The 19,827-nt window shown below is 41.5% G+C and overlaps 2 protein-coding genes across 5 annotated transcripts in view; both read right to left on the bottom strand.

The window, feature by feature from the left end:
• kcnab2a (potassium voltage-gated channel, shaker-related subfamily, beta member 2 a) overlaps positions 1-3,028 on the bottom strand; it is a 95,456-nt gene extending 92,428 nt beyond the window's left edge. The window contains exon 1 of one of the 4 annotated variants that reach the window (XM_038697566.1): positions 2,932-3,028. The gene's annotated coding sequence lies outside the window, so the exon portion shown is untranslated. The remainder of the gene's footprint in view (positions 1-2,931) is intronic. The other 3 variants (XM_038697564.1, XM_038697569.1, XM_038697565.1) reach the window with 3 other exon arrangements.
• Positions 3,029-3,268: 240 nt separating this feature from the next.
• On the bottom strand, positions 3,269-17,186 carry park7 (parkinson protein 7). Its single transcript, XM_038697572.1, has 6 exons — positions 17,028-17,186; positions 16,368-16,469; positions 15,930-15,989; positions 5,836-5,905; positions 4,132-4,218; positions 3,269-3,770 (listed from the first exon to the last, which is right to left on the bottom strand). Exons 1-6 carry the CDS (start codon positions 17,115-17,117, stop codon positions 3,610-3,612), a joined length of 570 nt encoding a protein of 189 aa, XP_038553500.1. The 5' UTR covers positions 17,118-17,186; the 3' UTR covers positions 3,269-3,609.
• Between the last annotated feature and the right edge of the window lie 2,641 nt (positions 17,187-19,827).

A 19,827-nucleotide genomic window follows, 5' to 3' on the forward strand; every position in this document is an offset into this window, starting at 1 on the left:
CATCTGCTTCATGTTTACATTGGCACGCACATGCCCAGTGAAGGCTGCCTGAACGGCCGCTAGATGTGTGTTTTCAGTCGTTTTAATATAGACTCAACTCTGATACGCAGCTAATACGCTGCTGTGTACGGAGAAGATCGTATTTGTTATAAAACTGTTTTAAAAAAACGTAGTAGTGTGGATGTAGCCTCATATTACCCTACTCCTCTCTCTACTAAGAGGTAACACTCTTAAGATCCTCTTTTCTATCATTAATCAGACCTGCTTACTTTGTTAATTGTACTTGGCCTAAGGACAAACAGAATAAAATGAAGAAAGCAGTGACAGTTTGTGTATCAGTCACGTCTGAAAGATACTCAAATTATAATTAAATCAGTGCAAATACCAAACCAGTTACAGCCATCACTTATACATAAATACCTACATAGATTTATTAGGATTTAAAGCTTGTATGCTTGCCCCCACATAACCTTGATATGAAGCCCTGTGTTGTTTGTGGAAGCACTGATAATTACAACAGCAGTGCAGACAACCTAATAAAAGAGTTATAAGTATAACTCTGGACAGCAGGGTTCACCATGTCTCATTAACCTTTGCATTTGAAATGTTCTAGATAAAAGTTTAATGTATCTATGTAATTACTTTGTCAAATTATCTTCTAAAAATAAACTAACAAAAATTAAGTACTTTTTTTTTTTTTTCAAACCACATCTCTGGGGTAAAATGTTTCCTGAAAACAAACACACTTACACTGATCACTTCAAAGCATACAATCTAACGTCGTCTCCTCAAATACCTGAGGCAGCAATACCAAAAATAGTGCAGCAACATTATCAACAAAGTTACTTTTTAAAATATCTTTGGAACAGAGTTTCATGTTGATGTGATGGTATACACAATGGTACAAGTGAATATATTAGTGATTCAAAATTTCAAACCCAAGTTGTCATACTAGGTCTGTCCAATTCCAAAATGAAGTATAGGAATGACTGCTTTATAGTGGTTTCACATATCACCAAGAGCTATAAATCAGACTCTACATTGGTTGAAGTCCAAATCAACAAATCTATCCATTCATTGCTGATGACACAAAAAATGTTGATGAAATCCCAATTGCTTGTATTGTCCATTACTTTTTGAAATGTATCTGCCAAAGCAACTCAGGCAAGCAAACTCATTCTTCATTGTCTGCATGCCAATGCAAGTAGGGGTCCTAATCAGGAGATGCAAAGTGCAGCACTCTAATTGCATCATTAGCTAAACCAATGACTCAGTCACAGTGACTTCAGCCTCCCCCTCCCCCCACCAACTCCCTCCTCTGCCCCATCCAGAAATAGGGAGTCAAGCCTCAAGCTCTTTACTGTACAGCTGCTCAAGCAGAATAATTCTAACATGTTATGTGCAACAGCGCAAAAATGTTAACGTTCCAGAAATATCCAACTCAAAAGCATAGCATTAATGAGACTGTGCCATACAGCCGTCATAATAACACTATTTAAGCACTGATGTTTGTCTTCCATAAAGTGGCAAAGATTAGTTCTCAATTTTGAACCACAGAAATGAAACACATTAGCTCTGGCACACAATGTAGTGATGTTGCCTCAACATGACAGACATGGCCCGATCTAAATTGTTCAGGACTGTCATAGGGCAAACAATTCGCCTGAACTGTACCCACAGGTAACAGTCGTACACAGGCTCAAGCTCCTGATTTGGATGGTTTGGATGTTAATGGGATGTGATTTTAACAGTAAACAGTGCTCTCCTCATGCACTGTAATGGGAGTAGAGCCTTGCAGTCTTTTTTTGGCTCACTTATGTTTGGTTGTACAATGGTGGATGAAAAAAACACTCGAGTTAAGCCCTCCTATTTGGATGACCCCTGACTTGCTGTGGTTCTGCATGCTTCGCTAAGAATGACTAAGAGGCGGCTTACCAGCAATTGAAAATGCAGACAACCAGAAAATATCTTGCTTCGTACTTCCTGTCTCTATAAAGTGGAATAAGTGAAGGTAACACATCTGGGTTCTTCCTGTTTTAAGTGCTCAAACGAAAATGAGAGTATGATCTTCGTTGACATGGGCCTTGTGTCAACGAAGAGATCTCTCAATGCACAAGTACTTTCTTAGATGAATGAGAAACACGACTGTCCATGATAATAAGTCATTCAAATAATAAAACAGCTATACCAACGCGTCCTTACCTCTAGTACCGTGAGATTTCCAGGGGTCGTGTTTATTTAGAGTTTACCGTAGTCACGTTGATGCCTCTGACTGATGGAGGAACTAACCTGGCCTCTGCCGCACTGTATTAGCTACAGTCTTTGCTGCACAGTCTGACTGCGGCTGCTGCTGAGGATGGAGAGCTTCTGGGACCGACGTCTGCACGTCGGGTCACATCTGCAGAGCGGTGTCTCGCTGATTTCACCAGCGTTTTGTGTGTCTGAACGCGGCTCTGAATGGTGAACATGTCACGTTAATGAACGTACCCGCAGGCTAACGTTGATCTATCGTTTCTCTGCTCGGCCAATTTGAGACGCTAATGTCAATCCATTGTGCCATGGATTGCACACGAACTTGAGGCTCAGCACTCAGTCCTCTAACGTTAAGCAAGCTAATCACGGCTAACAAAAAATGATTCCTAGTTGCACACACACACCCACTCATTCTTTTTAATGATGTGACACTTGACCGTGTCGCTGTCGTGTTCATTGACAAACGTTAACGTTACAGTGTCATGTTAATGTCGATGCCGTTAGTGGCTGGTTAACGTTAACTTATCGTGATTACCGTTGCGTAAACTAACATATAATAGCTGGCATGAACATATCTGAACGCTATTCAACCCATTTCGGCAGAACATTACCGTTGATACAAGTGTACATAACCCACGCAATACCTACAGTAACAGGACAAACACCAGTTGTTCTTACCTTTCTCAAAATCCTTCTCTTCCTTTTTGACTGTGTGAAGACCTTCTGGATTTTTGTTGCTCTGACACACAACTACCACGCGCTACATCAGAGGCCCGCCCTGCTAGCTGTGTGCGAGCTGCCATTAGTCAGTCACTATACAACTGCAGCCGAACCGAGGCTTCTCATTGGCCAGACCACCTGCCAATCTATTTGGATTCTGCTTCCCGCGTTCTAAGCAGTACTGCTCACAAAACGTTACATTATGCTGCTTAGGTGGAGGCTTCCACGACAGGTGTGTGGAAACAAGCTCAATGACCTCCAGTATGGGCACACCCACAGAGTAAGACAAACAGTATTTTGTCGCATTCATTTTTTAATGACAGATGAAACAAAAAAGCTGTCAAAATAATGAGCAATTTGTGATTGATGACAATGAAACAAAATCAATTTCATGTCATTTGGAAAGCCTGTACAGTTATTATCTATATTGTATTTCGATGTTAAATAACAAAAAAGGTGCCTTTCATTGCCAAACTAAGAAAGGAAGGAGGTCAGAAGAGAAACATCCTTATGTCACCTAGTGAGAAAGGTTTTATCACTGGTTACTCCTTGTATCAGCTACATTGGATTAGCTGTCTTAGCAGTGTCAGACTTATATAGCAGTCAGCGCTGCTTGCAGGATGAAAGTGAACACAGTCAGTCTTTCATAATAAGAGGAGCCTTGACTTGAGCTGCAACCTCAGCCCCCATAAGTTCTTCTACAATCGTCAGGGCAAACTCGAAACTGGTTCCTGGCCCACGGCTGGTGATGTAATGTCCATCCTTTTGTACTCGAGCCTCTGAATATTTATAGTGGTCTAAAAAAAGACAAAGAGCCATACCATGAGGATTATCACAATATGAGAGCTTCAAGCTACAGACTAAAAGCCACACATGTCTGTATTATAAGCACTTTTACACAGATAATCTATCACCATTTCAACTGACCCCTGTCTAATATGTTTTGTCAAATTGCTGCATCGGCTTTCACCTGAGTGTTGTGCTCTCCTCTACTGCATAATGACATGACTTTCTATAGGCAAGAAAGAGCTAGTACAGCACCATCTGCTGCCCTTTACAAATAATTACATCCGAGTTAGAGCTGCAAACGTTAAAGCCACTAGCTGTTCATTTTAACACGTTTTCCACCCTTTTGTTTGCATAAAGTGTTTTTTTTACCTCCAGCCATCATCTTCTCCTTCATGGCAGGGTGTGTAGTGACTGTGCTACCGTAACCGACACCATGTGCCAGAAGTGCAGTAGGACCTGCAGAGAGCAAAGCGGTTTATGGTTCATGTAACAGCTTCTTGTTATAAAGTGACACTTGTGTCGGTCCAGGTTTTCATCTTTATGCATTTAAAATGGTTACAAAATATGAATCATACAGCCAAAGACAAAAAAATGCAAAAAATGCTGCATTTAGCATTTGGAATTACAGGTAGAACTATGAATGAATTACATAAGCACAAAATGTTTGATGACAACACTATGTCCTAAAGATGCCCTAAAATGTTCCATTGTTTCTAAGAATGAACATATACAGTATACTGTTTCAGCCTCTCTCCAAAGACTCTGCACCACATTGAAAAGAGAAAAGGAAAAAAAGACAGGCTGAAGACATTGAGTGCTGCTGCATTAACTTTGGCAATGTCGTAGCACTGCAGTGAGCTCATCCAAAAACTGTTAATAAATAGAAAGTTATTGATTATTCTACTTGGATGCCTTCCCATGTGGTCTAAAGATTACACTTTCCCCTGGCAGAACAGCAGACTGCCAGTTAAAGCCAAGCTACTCCTGTTACAGCCAGTCCCCATCCAGAGGACGCCAGTCTGGGAGAGAGAGACCTTCTGAGAACCACATTCAGACAACAAGGCAGACGTGGTTAGAAGGGTGATGATAACCATCTTTCTATCATCTAATGAATCTGTTTTGTGGACATAACCTTGCATTCGTATAACCAATATTAGCCCTTATTGGTCACTGGTTTTTGAATGGACCTTTTCCTATAATAACAGTTTTCATGTTAGGACAGCATAATAAGTCTTGCAACTGGCCCTCGTGCTGGCAGGTTCATTAAACGGTATATTCCTGTGAGGATTTTAGTCATTTTCTAGGACACCCTTCAATCCACTTTGCTGCATTGGTCCCTGTCCCTATTCGGAATGTCCTTCCAGTGTCCTTTCTCTGCATACGGAGGCTGTCAAATAAAATGTCAGTGCTTGTGGGTTCACTCAGGGACAGTTATTAATCAAACCCTCACACTTTCATTCCAAAATGCCAAAAAGGGGGTCACTCATGACCATAAATTAATGAAGCATGTCGTTTGTTAAGAGTGTATATTTTTTAAAATGTGGTTGTGGTGTGTGATAAACTCATTTAAGGGTACATCCCGTTACTAAAATACCAGAAAATTCACTGCATCCACTGCCATGCGCATATATAAAAACTGCACCTTTTTTTTCCTGTCCAAGGTCTTTAATTCTAGTTGCGAGCAAATCCAAATCCCATTTACCGGCACAACATTAGCTTGGTATGTTTAAAACCACAATATAATATCTTTAATGTTGTTTTTAGTTAAAAATGTTTATGGGTCACACGGAAGCATAGTTCACGGTATATTAATTTATATCACTGGTTTGATTTGATATGGAAAATGACTGTGCGTACATTTATTGCTCAATTACTTATGTAGATGCTATTTTAGAAAGCAAGCTCAAGAAAAACTGTACTGTGTAGGTTGGGTAAGTTTCATCTATTTGACTAAAAGCAACAACATGATGGTCATATTTGAGGTCATGTCATTTTTAAACTTTAACCCATAGATTTAACCATAGAGGTTGGCCCTGTATAATTCTGACTTTGCTTTGTTTTCACAAAACGTACCTGCACAGATGGCTGCAATCAGTCCTTTTCTGCCATCCTGATCCTTAAGCACCTCCTTCACGGCAGGAGACTGCAAGACAGCATGGAAACCAGGTGCACAGTGAGTCATTTGCAGGCTATATGATTGCACAGTGTATATACTGACTATGGTTAAATCACTGAAACAAACTGGCAATATTTTAAACACATCAAGAGTAACCCATCAGTGTTTCAATACACACAGATTTACTAAACAAACAGTAACAATAATATTTCAACTAAACATGGTTTTTAAAAATTTAAAATATTGACTTTCATGTTAAATGTTTTACTAGTGTTTGAGAACACTAAAAGGGTGAGCAATTATTCCTCTATACCACCCAGAGGGATTTTTTACATAAAAGTCTCTGTGCTCTTTTCACTGGTTTTAAGTAGGTGGGGAGATTGATGTCACACACTTGAATGCACCAATCACAATTTAGCTAAATTTGCATCAGAATTAGATGACAGTTGGTGAACTGTTGCCATAAGACTGTATAAAAGAAGTGAATGTAGCCACCGTGACATCACCCATTGGTTTGTGTACCGTCAAGTTGAAGCCTCAAGTTTGGCATTTTGGCCGTCGCCATCTTGTTTTTTTGGAACCAGAAGTGACCATATTTGCATGCGACGGTGGAGCTGGGGAGGAATACCCAGTGCAATACCAGACAGGTTGCTGTGGTAGCGACGTGTGAATCACAAGGTAGTCACACCCTAAAGCATACTCTGCTTTATTGTCTATTTTACTCTAAATAGGGCCATAACTTACAAAATGAACATCATGCTGCAAGACCAGAAACTCATAAGAAAAGTGTTTACTGAGGTAATGAATCAAGTGAGGAGTGGGGTAATTTTCTCATAATCTTACATACAATCAGACCTTTTTTTGCAACCGGGGAGCCGCCCCCTGCTGGCCATTTGAAAGAATGCAGATTTAAGGCATTTCCACATTGGCTTCACTTTTCAGACCCAGAGGTTCCCATTTGGTTGTTGCTTACTATGCTGGGCAACTGTCAATCAAACCTGATGAAACCACACCCACATGGTCCTGAAGAGGTAGGTGAGTTGAGTTTTTGACTGGTAAACTCTTAACAAATTACACACAAGAATGTTATTGAGAGAGGGTACAGAGAGAGGGTGAGAGAGGACGCTGGCGTGGCTTGTTCGCCGCTTCTCTAACCAAAAATCCTTTACAGTGCAACATTTGTTTAACATTATAGCCTATAGTACAACGTGTATCGACCAGTATTACGTCTAGTAAGTTATACTAGTGTCGTTCCTCACTAGTAAACACTGGATTTGTATGTATAGGATATGTATTTCTGTACGGATTCTGCCGACTCTAGCGGATGTCTGCTTACCAGTTTTCCATCGCTCGAAGATTCCCGTAATCTGTCCATCACTGCCTGTTTTCCATGAGACTTTCACCCAAAGTCACCGCTGATGATCGTGAGATCTCCAACCAAAGTTACAATTTGCTTACTGTGTCTGATGGCTCTCTTCTGTGCATCACGGGCACTGCTAACGGCTAACAGACCACTCTCCACTGGCATGATATTGAACTACTCCGTCACTCAGCTGAAGGAATTCAACAACTACGCCACTCCATCGTGCATATCGGTCATTAAACAACTTGGACTCCTTCACCGGCTCCATTACATTCACAGAAGTAGCAGTCGAAAGTTTGTTTTCTCCCGGTCTCCCTGGTCTGGCGCACGCCCCGTCGCACCTCCAACACGTCATCAAAGTGCTGCCACTCGTAGGACTAGTAACGCTGGAGTTTCCATGACAATGCTACGCGCTGACCGGGATGGAAAACGTGGAGTGGATTTCAGTCTACTCCGGCCAATACAGAGACACAATGCTCCATCGACTATCAAGATTGAACTGTTTAATGCACAATCCATCACAAACAAATCTTGCCTCATACATGACCATATTCTGGATAAGTGTTTGGATTTGATATGCCTTACAGAAACCTGGCACCAACTAGATGTTTTTTCTGTATTAAATGAGACCTGTCCTCCTGGTTACTGCTACCTATAGAAAGCCCGCAGCACAGGGCACAGTGGTGGTCTGGCTGTCATCCACCGAAGTGATCTGGGCTTCTTCCCTAAATTCCCTGCCTGAGCTGTCTTCTTTTGAATGCCTTGCATTTAAATGTAAGCCTCCTCTCTCTACAACGATACTTCTCATCTACCGACCACCCAAACCAAACGCATCTTTCATCCCAGAGATGTCCAACCTTTTCTCAACATTCTGTACAATGTCTGCTAATATTATAGCCCTTGGAGATATGAATATTCATGTCAACTCCCCCACCTGCCGTTTTGCAGCAGAATTCCTCCAATTACTCGACTGTTTTAATCTGGCACTACTTGTTGATGTCCCCACTCACACCAGGGGATACACTCTCGACCTAGTCATTACAAACTCATCTCAGCAATTTTCTGGTCTATGATCTGGGTGTTTCCAACCACAAGGCTATCTCCATGAAGATGTCTTCTCCGTCCACCCTCATCAGAACAGTCACTTTCTCCCAATCAGCCCCCGGTACACAGATGAGCTACGGAAAATGAAGGCAGCTGGGCGTGCCATCGAGCGGAGATACAAAGCCACAGGTCTCACTGTGCACAAGCAAGCTTTTCGGGAACACCAAAAGGACTACTCAAAGTCACTTACAGAGGCACGGTCACAATTCTACTCAAACATCAGTTTTCAGAAACAGTCCCGGAAACTCCAAGCAGCTGTTCTGTACTGTAAATCATCTCCTCAAACCACAAATCCCCTCACTCACAGAAACTACAGAAGAGCACTGTAATAATTTCCTGGCCTTTTTCAAATCAAAAGTAGACTCAATCCACTCTTCCTTTCCTGGATCCTCAACACTACCCGCCCCAACTGTCCACTCACAGCCTGCAATCTCTCAGACCCTACAGTGCTTTCCAGAAATCACAGGAAGAGTTTGAAAAGATAATCAAAAAGATGAAACCCACCACCTGTGCCCTCGACCCATTTCCAACAGCTCTAGTGAAAGCAAACACTTCTGCCCTAAGCCATCTGATTGCCACTCCCTCCAGTCTGGCAACGTTCCACCTGCCCTTAAAACTGCCATAATCAGACCAATTCTCAAAAAACCCACCCTTGATCCAGATGCATTTGCAAATTACAGGCCCATTTCCAATCTCCCATTTCTCTCCAAAGTACTGGAAAAAGTTGTTGCCGCCCATCTCCAGGACCACCTCAAACATAACCTTTTTAAAAAATTCCAGTCTGGTTTCCGCTCTGTTCACAGCCCTGGTTAGAGTCACAAATGACCTACGAATTGCAGCTGATGTTGGTTCACCTTCCCTCCTCATACTCTTCAGTCTGTCTGCTGCTTTTGACACTGTGGATCATGACATACTTCTCAACCGGCTACACCAAACCACTGGACTCGCTGACACTGCTCTTAACTGGTTTAAATCATACCTCACTAACAGAACAGAGTACATTTCACTTGGAAATGCAAGGTCCCGGCAACACACAGTTACCTGCGGAGTCCCCCAGGGGTCAGTCCTTGGCCCCATCCTCTTCACTATTTACATCCTTCCCCTCGGTCACATCATCAGTCGCCTTGAAGTCTACTTTCACTGCTATGCTGATGACACACAACTGTAAATGAAATCGGACACACACACACACACACACACACACACACACACACACACACACACACACACACACACACACACACACACACACACACACACACACACACACACACACACCACTGCAGCTTCATCACCATAATCATCTTCTTCAACACTCACCGCCTGTCTGGAGGAGATAAAGGCATGGATGAAACAACTTCCTCCAGCTTAACAGCTCCAAAACTGAGGCAATTTTTGTTGGTACCTCACATCAAGTCCAGTCATCCTCCAACAACTCACCATTGAATCCCATATCGAAAACCTCTGAAAGACTTCTTTCTACCATCTCAGAAATTTAGCAAAACTTCATTCCACACTCACCTTAGCTGACGCTGAAAAACTGGCCCATGCCTTTGTCTCCTCCAGATTGGATTACTGTAATGCACTTCTCATTGGGATCCCTAACAAGAGTCTGCAGAGACTGCAGTATATTCAGAACAGTGCTGCAAGGATCCTGATGAGAGTGCATAAGTACGACCACATCACACCCATTCTCCATTCACTCCACTGGCTTCCCGTTTCTGCTAGGATTGAATACAAGTTCTCCCTTCTCACCCACCAGTGCATCTATGGAAATGCCCCCCCTACCTGAAAGAACTACTCACCCCTCTATCTACAACACGATCCCTCCGCTCAACAAACTCAAACCGCCTCCTTCTCCCCAGGACTAAGCTCAGCACCATGGTTGATCTGGCTTTCTGTTCTGCCACTCCTCAGATCTGGAATGCCCTCCCCGACCATCTGAGGGCACCTCAGACTACTGAGATCAACATTTTTTAGCAGAACGTGTGAGTTTTAATTAACCTTGCAAGCTGTTGCATTACCTATTTGTATTTTATATTGATATTTTTTACCTTGCTTTTATAATAATAATAATCTTTATTTGTAGAGCACTTTCAAAAACAAGTTACAAAGTGCTTTAACAAGTGTAAAGACAATAATACCCAAAAGACAATAATACAAGATAAAAGCATGAAAAAATTGAAAAGACTAAAATACACGTTTAAGATAAATATAAAATTAGTAAAATAGAATAAAATAAAAGGGATAAAATAAAGTCAAATAAGATCGGGAAAGGCTCTCCTATAAAAGTATGTTTTAAGAAGGGACTTAAGAGTTCACTGACTCAGCTGACCTGATTTCCTCAGGCAGGCTGTTCCAGAGCCTCGGGGCCCTGACAGCAAACGCTCTGTCCCCTTTAGTTTTCAGTCGAGACTCTGGAACAGACAACAGACCTCTGCCTGAGGATCTCAAGGTGCGTGCTGGTGTGTATGGGACTAAAAGGTCAGAAATATAACAAGGCGAGAGGCCGTGAAGAGCTTTAAAAGTTATCAATAGAATTTTAAAGTCAATTCTAAAACATACTGGGAGCCAGTGTAATGATGCTAAAATAAGAGTAATGTGGTCATATTTCTTTGTTCTGGTTAAAAGCCTGGCAGCTGAGTTCTGGATAGTCTGGAGTCGATCAATAGATTTTTGGGTTAAACAGGTGAAAAGGCTGTTGCAATAATCCAGGCGTGATGAGATGAAGGTGTGTAAAATGGTCTCGGTGTTCTTAAAAGTTAACATAGAAATACAGCAAAAATTCGATCTAAGTTGATAAAAACATGATTGAACAAGCTTTGTGGTGTGCTGCTCGAAATTTAAATTACTATCAAACCAAACACCAAGGTTCTTTGCCACAGGCTTAATGTGATTTACTAGGGAACCAGCAGATGGCAGTATCTGCCATCTGCTGGGACCTGATGACCAGGATTTCTGTTTTGTCTGAGTTCAGCTGGAGGAAATTATTTGACATCCATTTTTTAACTTCACAAAAGGCAGTTGTTAAGTGAACTCAGCATTCCAGGGTCTGTGGATCTGACGGGCAAGCATATTTGTGTGTCATCAACATAAATATGAAAAGAAATGCCATGTTTATGGATAATGTGTCCAAGGGGAAGCAGATATAAGGAAAACAAAATGGGTCCTAAGACCGACCCCTGAGGCACACCATATTTAACTGGACAGAACAAAGAGACATAGTTGTTTACAGACACGCAAAACTTCCTATTTGACAGGTTGGATGAAAACCATTCTAGGGCAGTACCAGAGATCCCACCCAGTGCCTCAGTCTGTCTAACATGATGTTGTGATCAATGGTGTCAAAAGCAGCGCTAAGGTCCAGGAGTACCAGGACTGAGCACATACCTTCATCAGCAGACATTAAAAGGTCATTGGTGACTTTAAGCAGGGCAGTCTCAGTGCTGTGGTACTTCCTGAAACCAGATTGAAACTTTTCAAATATTTTGTTATTTTCCAGTACAGTGAGCAGCTGTTTGGACACAATTCTTTCTAGAATCTTTGCAATAAAAGGCAGTTTTGAAATTGGTCTAAAATTATGTGGGAGGGAGGGATGTAAACCAGGTTTCTTTAAAAGTTGGTTCACGCAAGCCGTTTTAAAATAATCAGGGACACAACCAGTAGATAGGGAGCTGTTGAAAACAGAGATCAAATGGGGCCCAACAGAATCTATTAGTTTCAGTAAAAACTTTGTAGGTATTACATCAAGTTGGCTGGAGGACACTCATTTGTGATACTGTTTTTAAAAGCTCAAACAAGTCGATGGGATAAAACTGGTTAAAACTCTCTTGTTGCTGGTGAGGAACCTCTGAGTAAGAGGCCGCGAGGGTAATAGAGGCTCTGATTGACACCACCTTATTGGTAAAATAACATAAAAACAATTCACAGTCATCATTACTTCCAGCTGAGGCACAAGGAGGGGGGTTGGGTTTACCAGCTGATCCACAGTCTTAAACAGAAATCTGGGATTGTGTTTATGTGTAGTAATGAGTTCAGAAAAATAATGTGTTCTCGCATCCTTAACCAAGTTATTGTAGTTAATTAATAAATCCTTCAGACTGAGGTAATGGACTTGGAGACTGGATTTTTTCCATCTGCGCTCTGCTTTCCTGCATTTTAGGCTGCGAATGCTGTCATTTATCCAGGGTTGCTTACTAGCTTTAGACGTAGGCCTAACCTTTAGAGGAGCAGTAATATTTAGTGACGACAAGCAGATATGATTGAAGTGATCGACCAGATTGTTGGTGTTGGAATCAGACAGGTGTTGGCTTTGGCTCTGAAAGAATGCGCAAAACTTTGAAATACTTTGTTCATTAAAGATGCGAGAACACACGGAGCCTGGTGAGGCGGCATGGTGAGTAACAGGCGAATCGCAGCTAAAAACAATACATCTGTGGTCAGATATGGTCATGTCCACTAATTCCACAGAGGAAATGCTGACACACAGGGTAAAAACCAAGTCCAGTGTATGACCACGGTTATGGGTTTGCCCTTTGACATGTTGTTTGAAGTTAAAAGAAGTGGCCATATTTAAAAAGTCAGCTGCATTAACATTGGTGGGGTCATCAACACGAATATTAAAATCGCCACAAAGAACAATTCTGTCATAATTTAAAACCAGAGTAGATAAAATTTCAGGAAGTTCTGATAAAAATCCTCCAGGCGGTTTTGGGGGGCGATAAATTATAACAAATATGATAGGTTGCAGCCCTCCAAGTTTAAGAGTGAGAACTTCAAAGGAGTTAAATTCATCACAGTGTACTTGATGACATTTGAAATTTTTCCTATACACGCTCACTAGCCCACCACCACGACCACTGACCCTCGGTTGACTAAAACAATCATATTGAGGCGGACACAGTTCAGCTAGCTGGCTATAGTCATTCATTTGCAGCCATGATTCAGTTAAAAACATAAAATCTAGATTTGCAGACAAGATAAAATCATTTAAGATAAAAGTCTTACTTGACAGAGATCTCACACTGAAGAGAGCCATTTTAAATGAGTTTGTTCTAGGTGCTGGAGTTGGTGCAGTTGTCCTAATCCTTAAGAGATTACTATTATTTCTGTGTGGGATGTGCACATTTCGGTTTACTGGTCTATGCGTGATGATGACAGGAATAGAAGTCTTTGGAACAACGCTGGGAGCAGACATGCCAGCAGTTGGAGACAGTTGTTTGTGGCAGTGAGGCAGAGATCTGTTCAGTGACCGGTGGTGTGTCCAGGTGTGCTGCATGAATGATTAGTCATTCACGTAAGTCATGTGTGGACCGCACCACATGCTGTATGTGAGCAACTAACATTTCTGAGCCGTTTGTTTGGGTGAAGTCTGTCTTAAAAAGAGGCATTCTTTGCCAGAAAATATTAAAATTATCCACATAACACACACAATGAGCCCTGCAGGCGGACTGGAGCCAGTCATGGAGCCCAAGGAGTCTATTGAAGCGGCCAGCACCGCGACCAACTGTGGGAATGGGACCAGAGATAAAAACGGACTTTCCACACTCCTTTAAAAAGTTAAAAAGACGGTTAAAATCAGATTTTTGTCAGCTCAGACTGCTGAAGAGCTTTGTCATTTGTTCCGACATGGAATATCACTCTTGTGATGAAGGACGGGATCGATGGCATCAGGTCCTGGAGTTTTTTTAAAATGTCAGCTGTGGTGGCACCGGGGAAGCAGTGAGTGGTAGCGTTAAAGAAACGGATGTTTTTGGTTATGGAGTCACCAATTATTAGCGTGGATGGGGAGAAAAGAGGACGAGGAGATGCCGGTTGTGGGGTTCCAGAGCAGGACTGAGCAGAATCTGCTTCAACACTGCGTGCGGACTGAGGATGGAGTGCATGAGCTGCCGAGTGTTGTGTTGGATTAGCAGTAACATACCTGAGAGAAGGGCTACCCGACGGTGCAGGGTAGAGACGGCCTCCGGAGCGTCTGAGCACAGCCTCCTTCAGGATCCTATGTCGGGAAGCGGAGGTTTTTTACCGGGATGACGGCCACCGATCAGGCCCAGCGGCAGACCGGCGGCCCAGTGCAGGAGATGTAGCCGGTGGAGGAGATGCAATAGTGTCGGCAGGCACTGTCCGCCGAAAGAGATCCGCATCAGGGAGACTCGAAGCCGCAGGTGCATCCAGCACTTTGTAACTTGTTTTTGAAAAGTGCTCTACAAATAAAGATTATTATTATCATCATCCGCTGGACGGACCCGGAGTGTTGTCAGACAGGGCTGCATAGCGGTTGGAGAGGCCGATGTGCGTAGGAGAGGTAGCCCCATCCGAGCCTCTCTTGCAGCCACGGACCACCACTTCAGCCCAGGTTGACTGATGCTTCGGAGTCGAGCAGGAGGAAATCCTGGGAAGGATAGAGGGGTCCCATAACACGGTGTCCTGGATGTTGGCGGTTGCTCTAAGAGAAACTGTTTGGCTTGTACTGAAGCCACATCCATAAAGCCAGTCAGCAGGGAATCTTTCTCTTTGAGTTCCTCTGAAAGTCGTTGGATGTCTTCCATAAGGTCAGCAATCTTCTTGTTTGCTTTCTTAAGGAGTGAGCAATCCTCATGGGGCAGAGTTATCTCGGCTAGCATAACGTTAGTCGCCGGAGCTTTGTTGTGATCAGTAGCTTTGATAGCGTTTTTACGGTCATCTAGATTAAAATCCATGTCGGATGACTAAAATCCTTGACCCACGTAAAACTTAAGTTAAATAAAAAGGATATAAAAATGTAACGAAAAAGTGTGATCTTAACTGTAGCACTTTGAGATTTGTTTCAAATGTAAAGTGCATTACAAATAAAATTTATTATTGTTATTATATTATTTTAAACTGTGATCGTGGCTTATTTGGTATGATACAAGGGGCAACTTTTTGAGCAATGTTGCTGGGCAATCTTGCTGGTGGCAAGTCCGACTATGTTTTGAACGGATAGCGGTGGTGCGGGGAGGGTGGTGGAGTGATGGGGGAAGGGGATTACGGTAGTAATCTTTACTCACTACCATTGACGGCAACATTGTCCAGCACCATTGCTCTAAAAGTTGCTCCGTGTATCATCAGCTTTAAGCTGTAGTCATCAACAATTGCACATACAATGCAAAACCTTCTCTCTCTGCTGCTCATGTGACTCCACTAAGCCCCACCCCACCAAACCCACAAGAAAGAGTTTGCCATGCAAAACCTCATCCTCCATATGGCTCGCTCTCCACAGGGAAAGTCTTGCCAGGACCCCAACCATTCTCGCTTCAACTCATCTTCTCATTTGTTGTAATTTCCACAATGTTATCAATTGTTGCAAGAATATATTATTTTAAATGGGGTTGCGGGCATGACATTTTCTCTGCTTCCAAAAAGGGGACATTGTGATGGACAAAGTTTGAGAATCACTGGGCTACTCTCTGTCCCTGCTACTAAGCAGGACCATAACAGAGCAGCAAGGCTGTAATGTAAACACATGACTGACCCAGGCCCATGGAAATACATGGTTGAACCCTAGCAGATCAAAACATGAAGAAATTGAGCCATTTATGTGTAGTTTCTCTAATTATATCTCACCTCAGCCAGATTCTGGGCCCCTGGCATTCCTCCAGGCAGAAGCACTACATCATATGGGCCCTGGGATGCAAACCATGACAGATCAAGAATCAATCAAGGAATCCAGATAATTTATTTGTCATTTTACAGCAGGGGGTTGAACAAACTAATTGTAAGTTGAAGCCATGGATATAGCTATTAATTCCATATGGTTGTAGCCACTTAATGCTACAGTACACACACATTGCACATATATGCAAATATTTTAATTTCAATTAAAAAAAAGAATAAATACAGATTAAAGGAGACTGCAAGGTTTTAAATTGCAGAATACCTAAATGCCAAAATAGTTTGATTAATAGAGCTAATAAAAAAATACAAAATACGGCTTTGACTGCTTTATGCTACCGTTTTAACATGTAATAATTACAGTGTTAGTAGATGGATACTTAGCCCAACCTGTTTGCTGGCATCCTCTAGGCTAGCATCAGGACAAATGACGACGTTTCTGCTGCACTGGACTGGCTCTTTGCCCGTTAGTCCTGCGACCGTCACTGCAATCTACAGGTTTGGGCAGGTAATATGAAAAGTACAGCATTAGCATAATGACACGGCACGGCATCCTGTCTGTATATGGCTGAAGGGAACTTTTATTTTGAAAGCTATCAAATGGCGGAGAGGTGCGTCTACGGTGGACTTTGACATTTAACTTAGACCCTGTTTGCGCTTGCTTTAAAGGTTGAGAGAGCGTCAATAGTTAACAGCTTATTAGCTATAGCTTAACGTAATAGTTTATTATTATTACATTCACACAACGAACGTTAAAGCAGTGTTTGTGACTCTAATGCTCCTAGTTGGGCAAAGTTAGCAGGTTCATTTATGTTCATGTTAGCTAACTTAATGTTAACGCTGCCCTTTACAAATGTCGCCTAATGTTACGCTGTAATTTCCATCATTACCACAGTGGCAGTATTTCTTGACAAATCCTAATATTGTTGTGGACTCACTGAAAGGGTGACAAACGTCTTAAAAATTCAGGCTAGCTGGCTAACTTTAATGATGTTGGTCAGTGGCTTTTTTTAGCTAGCTAACATACAAGCCTGCAGACGTGTTACAAACCCCAGCTCTACGCATGATGTCCACAGGAATAACCGTTTCCATCTCCTCTGCGCCTTTAGACAGGATTACTAACGCCCTCTTGCCTGCCATGGTTAGCTTGCAGTTATGCTACTGCCAAGTGCAAAGACGCTAACTTCAATGTGCAACTGGCAAGCTCCGCAGTGAGGTTTTGACAGGAGAAATGTTGCCAGGCTGGGTCCCTCTATCCCCCTTTCTAAAAGGGTGCTTCAAGTACCAATACCACATTGTGAAATACTCCACTACACGTGAAAGTCCTGCATTTAAAGCCTTACTTAATTATGTATGTAAGTATTATCAGCAAATTGTACTTAAAGTATCAAAAGTAAAATAACTCATTCTGCAGAAAAATGGGTCTTGTCATTGTTTTATTATGTTTTTGGATTAAAATTACTGGTGTATTAATGTGCATGCTGCATTTTACTCCTGTATAGGTAAAGGGATCATGTGTAGAGCTGGTTTGACACTCAGTCCTTCAGTTTATTAGGATTTAAATTCAAAATCACCAAATTTGGAGATACATGGTTTTTCGCTGGACAGGAATGATATGAAAAATGAAATCTGAAAAGTGACTAGTAATTAAAGCTGTCAGACAAATATAGTAAAGTGAAAAGTACAATATTTAACTATAAAGTTGCATAGAATGGAAATACTCAAGTAAAGCACAAGTACCTCAAATTTGTTCTTAAGTATTGTACTTGAGTAAATACATTTCATCACTGTGTACATCAATAACAACAAACACGTCAAGTATGATCCCTTGCCTAAATAGTGTCAAAGCTTAAACCAGTTTATGAACCGAAGAGACATGAATTGCAAAACAAATACAACAAATTTACACCTGCACTTACCAGAACAGAAAACAAATCAAATGTGCTTCTGCCCTCTGCAGGGAGATAATAAAGTTCAGCCATCCAGCTGAAATGGTCTGTTTGAGATCGTTAGGTTGAATATGCACTGTGATCTAGTGATGTTTTGCAAATAAATGCCTTTTAACCAAAATAATATTTTTTGAGTGAACTTCATAAATCCTGGACAAACACCAACTAAATTAAACATGGCTAATATATGCTTTCCAGGGGACTATGATTATTTGAATGATTATTAACTCATTGATACAAATAAGAATGATAATACATTATATAAGGAAAACATACCATGTCAATTTTAGTGTTTTAATTTCAGTGCATTTTAATAAACCATAAACAAGGGATATCAGCATAATCAGCATCTCTACAAGCTACCACTAGACAGCTTGCAGTCTAAAAATGGTGCCATTAAGATCACCCAGATAAGATAAAAAGATTTTTATTATCACTTTGTGGTATATCACTTGAAACAGAAGGTTTTCCAGCCAGTCAGTGATAGTTAAGCTACAAGCAGGCATCAGGGCAAGGTGGCATGTGGCATGTTTAATAACAGACAGTACATCCTTTCTTCCAGTAGGTGGAGCCATTAACTAAATATTCTGGATGGGATGTCAAAGGAAGTTTGAGAAAGAAGTTTATACCTTATCCAGTGATGTCCACCACTGTCTTGAATACAAAGGACAAATGTTACTTGGGCATTTTGGAGACACCAAAAATCCATTGTACCCTGCCAGTTAATCATAGGCTTATCGTCAGATGTAAGGTGCAATTCAAAGAGCTAATTCAGGAATGTGATGAATATGGTTTTGCACGAGGCGACAGGTCACCAAGTTCGCCAAGTTCTTCAAGATCTCTCTGAGAACTTCTGCACCAAAACTCTTAAGACATTTAGGGAATCATATTCCAGTGTAAATCCTAGACTTAACGTCTGGGGCTTTAGTGTGCAGGCACCCATCCTAGTTAATGTGCCTCTGTGCATTCAGCTGCTGAGATTCACTTTCATATTTGTGCGACAAACCAGAGCCCAGTGAAACGGCAGATTAGACAAAAGCGTAGGGGGTGCTGGCAGCAGGTTGTTTATTGCGTGCCTGTGAGTGAATCCAAGAGGCAGCGGTGATTACCAACATATGCAGCTGGGGATCAACTGAACCAGACCCACGGTGGCACTCGAGCTAATTTCCATACATTAATTCACTTATGTACATTTGCTAATTCCTTTCAGTAAGTAATCATAAGGTACATGATCACACTGAGGAAATGTTTCAAAGTGACAGTGTAGCGACTTATTAGTGGGTCTGACTTAGAACTGACAAATATAATGATATAACTGTTTGCACAGGGCTTCAACTTCTCATCTCAAGGAAGGTTAAAATCTTTACACTTAGATTGTTTATTCAGTACAGAAGAGATTTTAAAAAATGCCTGGAAAATTGATGAAAACGCAATAGACAATAAGACTGGCAATTGTCTATATTTTTATTATGGTCAACAAATCCAATGAAAAGACAAAACTCATCAATAAATGGATCCTATTACAAGGACTGTCTTTGTAGTTAACCTGATATAGGTTATTCCTTTGTGCCATAGATGACCGTTGTTTCCCCCCCCCAAAAAACATACTGTATGTGAGCCACACCCTTGTACTAAATTAAATGTTCCTTTATCACAATGAAGTAATTTATTTAGTCAGCCACACACACGGTCCTGCTGCAGTAATACTCACTAGCACATATTAATCCACAGCTGAAAATAGTCCACAATAAATGCCCTGTTTTCTCCTGTTTCAGTAACATTAGCTAAAAACAAACAAGTGTCCAGCTCTTTTAGAAAATTACTTATTGTTTTTTAAATGAAACTATATATATTTGTGGCCTGTTTTAATAGTTTTACGTCTTCAGTAGGGAACAATGGGC

This window comes from Micropterus salmoides, unplaced genomic scaffold, assembly GCF_014851395.1.
Source record: "Micropterus salmoides isolate LMB-PRFRI ecotype aquatic unplaced genomic scaffold, ASM1485139v1 Ms_hic_scaffold_4, whole genome shotgun sequence".
NCBI classification, from domain to species: Eukaryota; Metazoa; Chordata; class Actinopteri; order Centrarchiformes; family Centrarchidae; genus Micropterus; species Micropterus salmoides.

Excerpts from the sequence above, each read along its gene's own strand:
- park7 (XM_038697572.1), bottom strand. The coding sequence starts at position 17,117 with ATGGCAGGCAAGAGGGCGTTAGTAATCCTGTCTAAAGGCGCAGAGGAG. Across the intron at positions 16,470-17,027 it reads ACATCATGCGTAGAGCTGGG|ATTGCAGTGACGGTCGCAGG; the intron begins GTTTGTAACACG and ends CCAAACCTGTAG. Across the intron at positions 15,990-16,367 it reads TAGAGGATGCCAGCAAACAG|GGCCCATATGATGTAGTGCT; the intron begins GTTGGGCTAAGT and ends TTTGCATCCCAG.